This window comes from Perca flavescens, chromosome 19 (assembly GCF_004354835.1).
Source record: "Perca flavescens isolate YP-PL-M2 chromosome 19, PFLA_1.0, whole genome shotgun sequence".
NCBI classification, from domain to species: Eukaryota; Metazoa; Chordata; class Actinopteri; order Perciformes; family Percidae; genus Perca; species Perca flavescens.
This window is the reverse complement of record NC_041349.1, coordinates 11,112,915-11,126,185: the sequence shown is the minus strand read 5'-3', so window position 1 is coordinate 11,126,185 and position 13,271 is coordinate 11,112,915. Positions and strand designations below refer to the sequence as shown.

Below are 13,271 nucleotides of genomic sequence, written 5' to 3'. Positions count from 1 at the left end.
CTCCGTATCGCCCAGCCCTACTTTACCCACTTATTGTATCCAAGTATATTATATTACACGTATCCACAATATTGGTGATTATTTATCAAAACTCCCATGGTGTAAATATTTTGTGAAAGCACCAATAGTCAACCCTACAGTATCGCCGATATATCCACACCGATGTAGCTGGGCAAACATATCGTGATATTTGATTTTCTCCATATCGCCCAGCTTTAAGTGCAACACCAACGATAACCGACTGCACGATCAACTAAACATGCAACAAACTGTCAAATTGTGTAATACTCAAGTAAAAGTTCCTTTAAAACTGTACTCAAGTACAGTACCTGAGTAAAGTACTACAGCAGATCACAGTGTATACTTATTGCATCACATGTATGACACTAAAGGCAGACACTGGCTGATTTTTTTTTTTTTTCAAATGCTATAAAATCTAATAAAATACACAAATTAATTGAAAGTATCAAACTGATCATTTTATTTTACACTAAAGAACGTTTTTTTTTGTGTGGACAATTTGTTGAAAGAAACCACATTTTTGATATAGAGACTTTTTGAAAATGGATCAAATTAGGCCCAAGGACAACGGGGGTTAAAGAGATCGACGCACACACCAACACACAAGTACACACAACTTCAGGCCACCTTACGTAGGCTACGGAGAAAGAGAAAGCTCTGCGTGGAGCCTCCGCCGAACCACAAATCAGACTTTAGGGACAGAGTTGGCACCATTTCTTATTTACTTTTACTTAGTGTTATTAAATACACCATATATAAATATCATTTATTAGGGATGTAACGATGCATCGTGAATCGGTTAAAATCAATATAAATGTATGAAGAGTACGTCCGGTTGAGATAAAAAATAAATCGCGATGCAATTTGTAAACGTAGGGCGTAATCTACTTATGATGTCACTTGTTTGACTTCAGACGTCGCCACGTCTTCTTCGTTTATGTTTTTGAAGAGATTTTTTTCTATTTAGTTATTTTGATGTGGGATTTTTATATTAGGTTAGGTCATTTGTCTGCAGCTCATTCTGTAAAATCCTTAGGAAATTGTACCGTGAACTTAGAATCGTATCAAATTGTGAGTTCAGTGTATCATTACAGTTATATAATACTTTTACTGTTAAAAAAAAAAAAAGTATAATTTTAGGGTCATAAGAATGTTCCTATAAAGTCAAACAGCAATATTTGCATCAGTGGTCAGTTTGCAAGATTTTCTTTTACTTTTTTGTTGTTGTTTTGTTATTATCATTAAAACAATCCATAATTTGCCACTTTCAGCAGCTGTTCAGTATAACCTGAGTTTAAAAATGGTGTGTTATTTCTTAAAAGCCTTCATGCATTTCACTCACCAAAATACTATACTTGACCTGCGAATGATATTTCAAATGTGTATCGGTGGCTGCAGCTTGTCTTGACACAATTCACGCCAAATGGCCGGTACTTTCTCTCCTTAAAAGTATTCCTTCCTACTTTTTAACCAGTGTGCAGTTCATATTCAAGGTTTTCTCTACCGACTTAGGTGCAGCACCTAGGTCTTATGGATGTAAAATTGGGAGCGTGCTTATGTTCCCACAGCCCTATCTTCCCACATTTCTAAGATTTCTTTTTCCAAAATTAGGCCCTATGTTCCCACATTTCCCTTTTCATAAATTTGTATCAGATGTTATCCCCCTTTCTCCCAATTTGGTAGCCAATTACACCCAACCTATTATCCAGTAGCAATGGACTACAGATGGAATGTAAATTTAACCCTAACATAGGGCCTAATTTTAAGAAAAATCTTAGAAATGTGGGAACATAGGGCTGTGGGAATATAGGGCCTAATTTTCAGTGAAAAAAATATTCTTACAAACAGCTATCTTCAACGTTTTAGGCACAGAGATGGTAATAACAATGGTCCAAAAAATGATGTGAAATTGCATTTTTCTTTCTATTGAAAAAGCGGCACATTTTCTGAGGGAGGACCCCTAAAGCCCACGTCAAAATATGTGCACCTGATTCTTCCACAAACCTAGGGAGAAGAGTAATATTTATGGTTAATTTGAGGACATGATTGTGGCAGAACGGTTAGAGAGGAAAAAAAAGTTTGTAAGTGTCCAAACGCTGGATTGAACCCCTGAAAGAGCTGGCACCTGTGGGTAAAGGATAAGTGGAAATCTCTAGGGTTTTTGAGTAAGCATCTATGAATGTTTTAAAGCCTTTTTAAAGCCAGGGAGCTCTGTCATGGATAAACACATTAAGGGAGTGGGGGGGAGAGACAGATGAATGTAGAGGTTGCAGGAAAACAGATGGATGGAGAGAACGAGAAAAAGATGGAGTTAAAAAGAAAAGATAGGTGTGAGCTGCAAGCCTGGGCGTGGGAGAGCAGAATTGCATTGAACTGAATTGGACCAGAGACTAATGTGGAGATACAAGGCTTGTAAAAAAACACACACACACACACACACACACACACGCAGACGCACACCAAGTTTTTGCCATGTTTCTATCAATTAAATGTTCTAGAAATCGGGCTACGAGAGATATATGAACAAACCCCTTCTGTAAAAACCAGAATATATTTGCTCGTCTTCACACGGGACCGTAGTTGTTTTAAACTCTCGTGCCTACAGTTATCAGTCACGCTGTTTAGGGAGTCAGGATGTTGTCCCCAAAACAAATAACCTCCCTCCCATGATCTCACTGTGGGAGATCGCTGGGCTGAGACGCCAGACTTGTGCCTCCAACGTCACGCTTTGGAATCTGACCCCTTACGTCCTTTCACACCGCTCACTGAGCTGCAACACCCGACGCAGATACCAGCTTGTTTCAGCTTCTTAAATGCAAGGATCTGCTGCTTCTCTGTGTTTTATATCACTGTGGATGGATGGATGGATGGATGGATGGACTTTATCAATCCCAAACTGGGAAATTACCGTTACAGCAGCAAGTTACAAGGACATACACACTCACTCACACACACATACATACATACATACATACATACAGAAAATACAAGAAATATCCTACTAGATAAATAAGATAAAATAAGATAACAAAAGACTAGAACACCTACTGAAAAACTCAAATCGAATGTCTTTGGGTTTTGGGGACATTTAAAGACGTCTCCTTGCACCCTGGGAAATTATAAAGGGCATTTCTTACAATATTGCGGCCATTTTGTAGACTAAAGCGTGATTAATACTTCTGCGTAAAATCTACGCCGTGGCTACGTACGTAGGTACGTGGAGACACAAAGCTAGGCCGGACCCTACGCCGTAGCCTGACGCGCACCTCTCCAAAAATGGAACTACGTGTCGTGGCGGCGACGCTCGGCGCGAGGCCGTGGCTTGGTAGCGTTGCATTGAGACACTTTGTTTCTCTCACTATGACTATAGAGTCACTACTCGCTCCGAAGATAATCGTCACTCTCTCATTCGCTCTCCCACAAACACACGCCCCACACACGCTGGCTCTTAACGAGATCGACACACACACCAGCGCACAAGTATAAACTTCAGGCCACTTACGTAGACCACGGAGGAAGCTCTGCATGGAGCCTCCGCAAGACCATAAATCACACTTAAGAAAGAGACACAACCCTACTGTCTGACTGAGCAATAAGTCTGTAGTCTTATTTCTGGGATTGCTCCCGTGCCGCCGGAAATTACACTGAATGTTCCTCAATATCCTCATGTCTGTTTCCTCTTTGTGTTGGCATTCTAAACTCTGGTGGATTTCGAGGACTATGGTTAGCTGCTCCTCAGATCCAGACAGCTAGCTAGACTATCTGTCCAATCAGAGTTTTCTGTTGCACGACTAAAACAGCTTTTGAACGTACACCATGTTCCACCAAAACAAGTTCCTTCCAGAGGCTATTTTGCAGATGCGCGGTTATTGCGTCCGGCGCCAAGCGTCTCCCAAGACAATTGATGATTGGTTTAAAGAAATGCCAATAAAAACCGGAGCACGTTTTTCTCCCATCCCTGAATGCTGTGTGGACTAGCCAGACCCTTCTCCGCAGCGCTGTGGAGGAAGGTCTGGCAATGCGAGGCGAAAGCCATCAACACAAACACGGACACACAAAAGGGTTTTTGCAGACAGAGAAGAATGCTGACTTGTCTGCCCGTCGGTCCTCTCTGGTGCACGCTCTGCCTCCCTGTCTTTCTCACAAACCTGACTGCCTGGCATGCGTGCAATCAATGCCCGTCTGGCATTCGCTGTGTCAACAAGCATGGGAAAAGTTAATCAGCAGCTTGGCACTCCCATCTCCCATCCCTCCCTTCCTTCATTCATTTAGCCCTCTCCACAACTTTCTCACTTCCCCCGCGCCTGTGAAAAACATGTCCTGCTGAGAAAACTGAAGGATTACAGGACACAAATTTGTTTTAGGTTAGATAACAGCTTTTTATTTGAGGTTAGCTTGTTGTTTTGTTCCTCTCATCTCATCTCATCATTAAACAAACCTGCAGGAGAGCCTTTCTACTTCTCTGGGGGAGGGTACTGGCCTGCAGCAGTAGCTTAATAATGGAGCTCCCTCTAGTGGCGCTGGTGGATTTCAGCATGAAACCATCCACTTTTACTAAAAGATGCATACATTTAAGAGAATACACCGATAAAACTGCAAGCTAAAGCATGCACACCGAGATCATAGTGAGCCAGGGTTGTCAGGATGTTGCGGTCGTTTTCTGTGGCAAAAATTCTAACATTTTTATCGTAATTTCACAAGGAAAATGTCCACATGGTGACTGTCAGCAGCAACATGGCTCTGCTTCAGTTAGTGATATATAAATTTAAAGTTACCTGTCTGCCGTTTTGTCTGAAAGTCTGTGTTTTTGTTGCCAAATTTGGCCGCAAGACTCTTATAAAAGAGAACATACGTCAAAGAAAGAAATATAACATTTTAACAACAAACGTCCTCATCTTTCTCTTTCTTGTCGCCCAAACAGGCTTGCCATGGATGCGTGGGATCTAAATGTGACTGCAGTGGAGTAAAAGGAGACAAGGTGCGCAAAACGACACGTACACATTGGGCACTTTAACATTATATGAATGGTTTATAACACATTATTAAGTAGTAGGTATCAGTACATGTATGTTAAATGGATAGTTTGGGATCTTTTGAAGTGTGGTTGTCTGAGCTACTTCTCCATAGTCAGTGTGTTAGCTACGGTAGATGGCGCTCGGCACACGCCCAGGTTGGAGGAGCAGGCAGGAGTACCGACACGGAAGCTAATGTCCTGCTGTGGACGGGGGCAATAGCTAAACACGTTTTAGACACCTAAAAAAACAATATCGGTGAAGGTTAGGATTGGGCATCGAGAACCGGTTCCAACTTGGAATCGTTTGGAAGATTTTGGTTTAAAATCCGATCATCGGTTCCAAATTTAACACGCGCAAGTTTTGTTTTCCGTAGCGGCCAGGCGCTTGTTGCGTTGCAGCTGCGAAGCACAGTAAGCGGCGCTCTAGTAGGGCTGTGCAATTAATCGAAATTTAAATCGCGATTATGGTTTCTGTTCCCAATGATCACAAAAACAGAATAATTGAGAAAATCAATTATTTAGCTCATTAACTTTTGCAAGTAAACTCTTATTTTCTCATGTTCTGAATGAAAAAATAAACTTTAAATAGGAAAAGTATTAAGGCAAATTTCACAGTTTTTTAAGTTCAATAATTGCAACATCTTTCCAGATGAGTAATCGTGTTAAATTATCGTGATTTCAATATTGACCGAAATAATCGTGATTATATTTTTTTCCATAATCGAGCAGCCCTACGCTCTAGTGTGGCGTCATTTTACATTGTAAAAAAGCCCTGTAAAACTGTAAATCACCATTGAATCAAAATAAAACTTTCCTTATTTGTGAAATAAGCATGCGACCCGTTTCTACTCCACCCCTCAAAGAAATCGAGAATTGATAAGAACCGGAATCGAAAGGAAGTATCGGAATCAGAACTGTTAAAATTGATCGATAAAAAGGATGCCCAACCCTCCTGTGTTCTGTGCGGTAACATTTATCATAAGGAGTCTGGTGGCTTTGAAGAGAGCAGAGATAACGGCTTCAGTTCCCCGTCGTAAAGTGCTGTCTGACAGCGAGGGAAAGTGCTGAAAATATTTAAAATATGGCCTACCCTAAACAGATTTTTTTAGATGTCTAAAACATGTTTAGCTGCTGCCCCCTTCCACAGCAGGACATTAGCTTAGCTTCCGTGTCGGTACTCCTGCCCACTTCTCCAAACTGGGGGGGTTTATAAGTACCGGATATAAACCTACTTCAAAAAAATCCAAACTATCCTTTGGAAGATGGATGGAAGAACTTTTTGTATATATATACAGTATATATATATGTTTGTTTGAATGTGTTTACTGTATCTGTGTCACTGTTTGCAGGGCGAGCGGGGTTTTCCAGGTCTCACGGGACAGCCAGGAGTCCCCGGATTCCCCGGACCTGAGGGGCCGATCGGAGCCAGAGGAGAGAAGGTGGGTTCGGCTATGTTCACACTTGGCGTCTTTTTTGACAAGAAAAAGTTGACAAGGGGGCTTTTCGTAGTGAACAATAAGAAGCTGGCAGCGTTTTGGTTACAAAAAGCAGCCGAGAGTGTCTTTTGTTGCTGTAACAACCGCTACTGCTACAGTTAGCTAGAGCGCTATGTGGCGCGGTGCTAATGTTAGATAAAACAAAGTAGTGGAGAGAGCTAGAAAAAGAACAGAGAGAGAGAGAGAGAGCGGTGCTAACGTTAGATAAAACAAAGTAGTGGAGAGAGCTAGAAAAAGAACAGAGAGAGAGAGAGAGCGGTGCTAACGTTAGATAAAACAAAGTAGTGGAGAGAGCTAGAGAAAGAACAGAGAGAGAGAGCGTTGTTGCTAACGTTACATGAACAAAGTGAGTTCCCTGTACAGGGAGCACCCGGTCATACCGTATAACTCGCTGTGCTCACTCTCCAATTTTTCTTGCTTTCTATGGAATCGACAGCTCTGGCTACTCCGCTTGTCATTGGTTGGCTGTCAAAAAAAATGTGATGTGAACAAGGTTTACACCATGGTAGAGGCTGGCAGCTTAATAAAAGATGCCAAGTGTAAACATAGCCTTAGGGGTCAATTTGAATGAGGCTTTAACTGGAATGGATAAGCGAAAAGTCAGAAAAGTTGAGAAGAGAAACCTTGCTTCTAGTTAGAAGGAGTACAGTTTTTAAGGTTACTTCATGTACAAGTATTCAGGTAGAAAATGTAGGTCTAATATGCTCTAAAACAGGGGTCTTCAATGTGTTTTATGCTAAGGACCCCTTAGCTAAAAGAGAGAGAGTAGGGACCCCCTACTACATATACTGTATAAAATTACATTGCATTAAATAGGGCCACATGGATGAAAATTAATTGCAGTGAATCCTTAACTGTATGGCTACCATAGTAAGCTTATCTTCAATGTGTAAATTGTCTTTCACAAATAGGCCCATTTATTTATTAAAATGTTAGATTCATGTTAATGTATATTTTCAGACATTCATTTTTGAAGAAACAAAAAAAGTTTAGAAAAATAATTTTGTAAACCCTAGGGGTCACGGACCCCCTGTTGAATATCTCTGCTTTAAAATAATGTGCTGCTAAGTAAAGGTAATGTTTTGGTGTCAATGTCAACACAATACTTGTTGAATATGAACACCGTTAGACTTTAATGTATAATTTGGATTTGACGGACACGATTCGGTCAAAGATGATTCCTCTGTGGTCGGCTTGGCTCAGTTGGAGGGCGGGCACACATTGTGTGTGTGTGTGTGTTTTGTGTGTGTGTGTGTGTGTGTTTTGGTCGTCTTTTTCGACATTTTTGTACGTTTTTTTTAAGCTTTTCCCATGTTTTTTGTCACTTTTCCTGACGTTGTTGAAGATTATCATGAAATTATTGTCACTTTTCCGGATGTTTTTGTCACTTTTTCCAATGTTTTTGTCATTTTTTTTGACATTTTTTCCTCTATTTTTCAACGTTCTATAATCAATTTTTCTTTACATGTTATAAAATTGAATAAAACAACCAAATCCTATGAAAGTAGTGAACTGATCATTTATTTAACATGTGAGGAGCCATCCACGGTATTTTGTTTTAAAATTTGGTTGAAAAAAACCCACATTTCTGATATAGGAACTTTTTGAAAATGGGTCAGATTTTCAGGAGGGTTTAAAAAAAAAATTAAAAAAAATGAATAGATGATTCCTCTAATCCAGTTTAATGTCTGTTCTTCCTCTCAGGGCAGTGATGGAGCTCAAGGACCATCTGGTCCAAAAGGAATACGAGTAAGTATATACTTTTTTTTTTTTTTACTGTCTTTTTCTTGCAAACAGCAGGGTGAGACTTCTTTTTCAGAGACATACTGAGAGAAAGTCTCTTTGACTAGGTTTACATTTATTTATTCTCCTCATTTTGGACCAATCTCCCGGTCTGATTAAACAGTTTAACTTCAGTTTGGTTCGTTTTTCTTCTTCAATTGTCCAAAAGGTGTCTCAACACTGAAGGATTTTTAGGTTGTAATACCCTCCTCTGGCCAGCAGATGTCCACATTTCACCTTTATCGTAAAAACACACTCCGGGAGGTTGTGAAGAAACTCTGTTGGACTTTTACTGCAGCTTTTATACTTCACATAACTGATTTTCTTTTCTTTTCTTTTTTTCCTCTCATCCTAACAGGGGCCGTCTGGATTGCCAGGATTTCCAGGAACACCAGGACTTCCAGTAAGTTCCCCCCCCATCCGTCATAAAAAAAAATATCAGGGATGGAAAGAGTACTTTATTTTTTACACATCACACCACAGAGCCCCTAAGTCCAAACAACCAAATCCCTTTTCTATAGACACACTTTGCAGGATGTGCAATACAACTGATCATCAGTAACAGATTATACAACAACCTCCTTCCTCAGTGTAGCCTCACTGGAATTAAAACAGAAAACAAGACAACACACATCACAGCGGCTGCAGACACAAATACACATATCAAAGCAACGCACATAAACATTTTAATACGCAAATGAAGTCTTTTAGGTGCGTTTCATAATTTGAATGTAACAGGAAAATATCTTGTTTGGATAAAATGCCTTTTACATATTGAATTCTATTTATTGATGAATCGCTTTAATGTGCATTTAATTTAATTTAATTGAAGACAAGTACAGATGCATGACTGAATTAATGATGAATGTAGAAACACAGGTCATCGATAGTTGATGATTACGTACACTACCGGTCAAAAGTTTGGGGTCACTTAGAAATTTCCATTCCACTCCATTATAGACAGAATACCAGCTGAGATCAGTTGCATTGTGTTTTTAACCAGGGCAGCAGTTTTCCGATTACATTATGTGCTTACATAATTGCAAAAGAGTTCTCCAATGTTTTCTCAGTTTAGCCTATTAAAATGCCTTGGGATATTGCATTAAAAATCAGCCACGTCTTTCTACAACAGTCGAGAACCCTTTTTGCGATTATGTAAGCACATAATGTAATCTGAAAACTGCTGCTGGTTAAAAAAAAACAAACAATGCAACTGATCTCAGCTGGTATTCTGTCTGTAATAGAGTGGAAAGTTCTAAGTGACCCCCAAACTTTTGACCGGTAGTGTATGTTCCCCTAATAAAAAAAAAAAAAAAAAAAAAAAAAAAAAGTGTTCAAATAGCATGTAGCTTTTACACAGCAGCTGGTAAATGTGGAGGTAAATTTAAGTTCAGTTATTTATGTTTTATACATTACTTTGCATACTGTTGGGTAGCTTGTGAGTTTCCCCTCCAGGGAACAAGTAATATACATATTGATATAATAATAATAATAATAATAATAATAATAATAATAATAATACAATTTATTAATTTATTATATTCCATATTGGCTTACGTGCAGTTTAGTGTCACAAATTATTTCCCAAAAACTAAGTGTCCCAAATGATGAGGGTCTTATCTGAGACAGGGTAAGGTTAGGGTTAATTAGGGGTAGGGTTAGGGTAGCACAGGTGGTTTAGCAGGTTAATAATTAATTAGAGACATTGTATGGGGAATTTGGGACACTAAACTGCACGTATTGTTAATCTGAATCTGCAAAGTAACTAAAGTTGTCAGACTGATGTTAATGGAGTAAAAGCACAATATTTCCCTCTAAAATGTAGGGTAGTAAAAAGTATAAAGTAGCAGAAATTAAACTAGTCAAGTACAGTACAAGTAGCCTAGCTTAAATTATAAATACAGTACTTGTACTTAGTTACTTTTCATCAGTGGTGACTGTAAGAAACGCCATAACCATTATCATTATCAGAAAGGTTGCATAGCAACACAGACGTTGAGTTTTACTGGTTAAAGCGAATAGGAAGAGTTTGTCCGTGGTTGACTGACCAGTCTCTGAGAGTCGTGGGCACCCGGAAGCAGCTGCTCAAATCAAAATAGAACTCGTCCACTCGGCCTCCCACGGTTATTGTCACGAACTTGCCTCATGTCAGACAACATTGTCAGCTCGTTACACTCCGTTTCCATCGAAGGGCCGGACCCAAGTGAGTCACAAACTGCAGAAAATCACCGAAGGTAAAAGTTCCAGAAGTGCGCATTTTAGCATTTAGCATGTTAGCTAAACGCAGCGTGAACATGTGGGGTGTGTTTGATTTGGTCACTTAGCGTCCCCTCCGGTTGGCCAGTAATTAATAAGGTAGATGCAACTTTTTTTTTTATTCCGAGGTACAATAATGCTAACCTAATGACATAATTCTTTATTTTATATATCTAAATTATATTGTGATATTTATTATTTTGTTCCAGTCTTTGTTTTTGAGTCACTACAAGGAAAATAGAAAGAAATGTAGGCTACTCTTCACTAGGTAACTAAAGTAACGTTACTTGAGATAAAAAAATAAATAAATACCGCAGTAGAAGTGACTGTTTTTTTTTTTTTTTTTTTACAAATTACACACAAAAACCATGACTTGGATGTAATTTCTAACTTTCATCCTTGTCTAAAATCCTACTGAAATAATTTTTACACAAAGCTTTATTTAGCAAAGAAAATGTAGTTTACATATCGTGTGAGGCACAACGTGATGAAAGTAAAATAAATGATAAAAATGCAATGACAGAATCAGCAGTTGCTCACAGCCACATTCAAGGTAAAATAAGAGTAAGAAAAGAGCAAGTCATTAAGTAAACAAGTAACATATCTACAATAAGACCTACATAAAAACGTTAAGTAGAAGTAAGCGAGATTAGGTTACTCAGATTAGGTTAAAAAAAAGTTTTTCAATGGATTGTACAAATTCTATTGCAATGCAGTACAGTATGAATACAAATAGACGGACAAATAAATATTCTAAATGAGTTATTATTAAATAATTGAAAATCTTAAAATAAGGACCGACATTAGGAAAGTACAATTCATTCGACTTCAGGGGGTTTCATCAAATCCGTTTCTGTAATATTCTAAAAACATGTTGCTTCTTTTATTGTTTGTAAGAGCAAGAGGAAGTAAAGCATTAAATTATATCATGCTGCGTTCATAGACATCGGAAAAAACATTTTCCCAAGTGAAAACGTCATCGTCCACGTCACTTCCTGTAGGAATCAGAGGTGGGAAACTCGGGCTGGATTTTGCTGACCGAGTTTCCCAGTTGGTGACGTGTTGTTGACAACTGACGTTTGATGGAGGCGACTTTGGGTCACTGAACATATTTCAATGATAATAAACTGTTTATTGTGGACAAACGCCTCTGCCAAGAAACATGCACAGACATAACATGTTTAAAATTATTCATAAATAGGCCCATGTATAAAAAAAACAACACATTATCCTTTCCCATTTGTTGTCCTGCAGATAACCCAAACACACACCTGGCGATGTGCTGTTTGTATGCTCGCATAAGAAAACAGCAGCACATCTTTTGGTATTGTGGCCTCCATGTTTTCACACACCTGATGCTTTAGGCTACGGCCAACCGTTAGTGGCAGTCATGCAAAAAGTTGTTATGCCAAACACCCAATATAACAGAAGAAGAAGAACACGCATCCGATCCCGACCACGTGAACGCTGCCAGTCGGGGAAAGAAAACGTAACCACGGGGGCGGCCCCTGTTACTCCCAGGGGGCAATGAACGCAGCATATGACCACACTACTTTGCAAAAACACAGAGGTAGCACGTGTGATGTAACTTCCTGTTTCCTTTGTGTTTCCTCAGGGTCTGCCCGGGCAGGACGGACCTCCAGGTCCGAGAGGATTGGCAGGATGCAACGGTACAAAGGTACGCTATCGGATGAAAAATCATCCGAAAAATGAAAAATAAAATTAAAAACGGTATTTAAAACAAATGACAGTGAATGAGATACATTCTGACAATACAGATGTTTTGCAAAAATGAGGGAACCCCCCCCACCTAAAAATTAAGTTGCATATGACATATTTGTTAAAGGATAATAATGAGTAATAATTTTGCATCAAGGCTAATCTGTGCCAGCTTTGAATATTGTTTACATTTGGTCATCTTTTTGCTCCGTAAGTTGACATTTTGTGTAATAACATTTTGACCCTTTAATGGGATATGACAAAGAAAGGAATAACTCAAGGTCCACTTACTAGCTTTTTCTTGAGAATTTTTATATACATTTTTTATGTATTATTCTTGGGCTGTGTGTTAAATGTGTTCCTCTTCTCTCCAGGGTGAAAGGGGTTTCCCAGGAAGTTCAGGAATCCCAGGACAGCAAGGACGGCCGGTGAGTTTGCAGCATTGAAGAGAAAAACACATTGAATGCGTTAAATGCGTTAAATCTACGCTGTGGCTATGTACGTAGGTAGGTACATGGAGGCACGGACCCTATGGCGTAGCCTGACGTGCACGTCTCGAGCAGTGTTTGGAATAACTCCGTTTAAAAGAACGGCGTTAGGTATAGGGGTGGGGGAAAAAATTGATACAGCATAGTATCGCGATATTTCTCGTGGCAATACTGTATCGATACACAGGCGCCAAGTATCGATCTTTTATTATTTAAATTGCACATCAGAATTTAACTTTTTGGTAGTATAATAATAAAATCAATTGCTTATTCAGTCCACCAGATGGCGCTGTTTGTTTTCTGGTGAGGTCAGCGGGGTGACTGTCAGCGTGCAGGAGGATGTAGATAAAATAAACATGGCAGCGTCAGAGAAAGAAATCAGAAATGCACCATCTGCGTTTAAATCAAGTGTTTGGACTTTTTTCGGATTTTTTAACAAGGAGGGGACAACTGAGATGGACATGAGACATGGGATTTGCAAGGAGTGTCGTATGC

The 13,271-nt window shown here is 39.3% G+C and overlaps 1 protein-coding gene across 1 annotated transcript in view; it reads left to right on the top strand.

The window, feature by feature from the left end:
• col4a5 (collagen, type IV, alpha 5 (Alport syndrome)) overlaps positions 1-13,271 on the top strand; it is a 90,881-nt gene that overhangs the window by 24,994 nt on the left and 52,616 nt on the right. Inside the window, 6 exon segments of the mRNA XM_028564647.1 lie at positions 4,943-4,999; positions 6,385-6,474; positions 8,236-8,280; positions 8,672-8,716; positions 12,185-12,247; positions 12,663-12,716. Of these exon segments, the coding sequence (XP_028420448.1) occupies positions 4,943-4,999; positions 6,385-6,474; positions 8,236-8,280; positions 8,672-8,716; positions 12,185-12,247; positions 12,663-12,716 (354 nt within the window).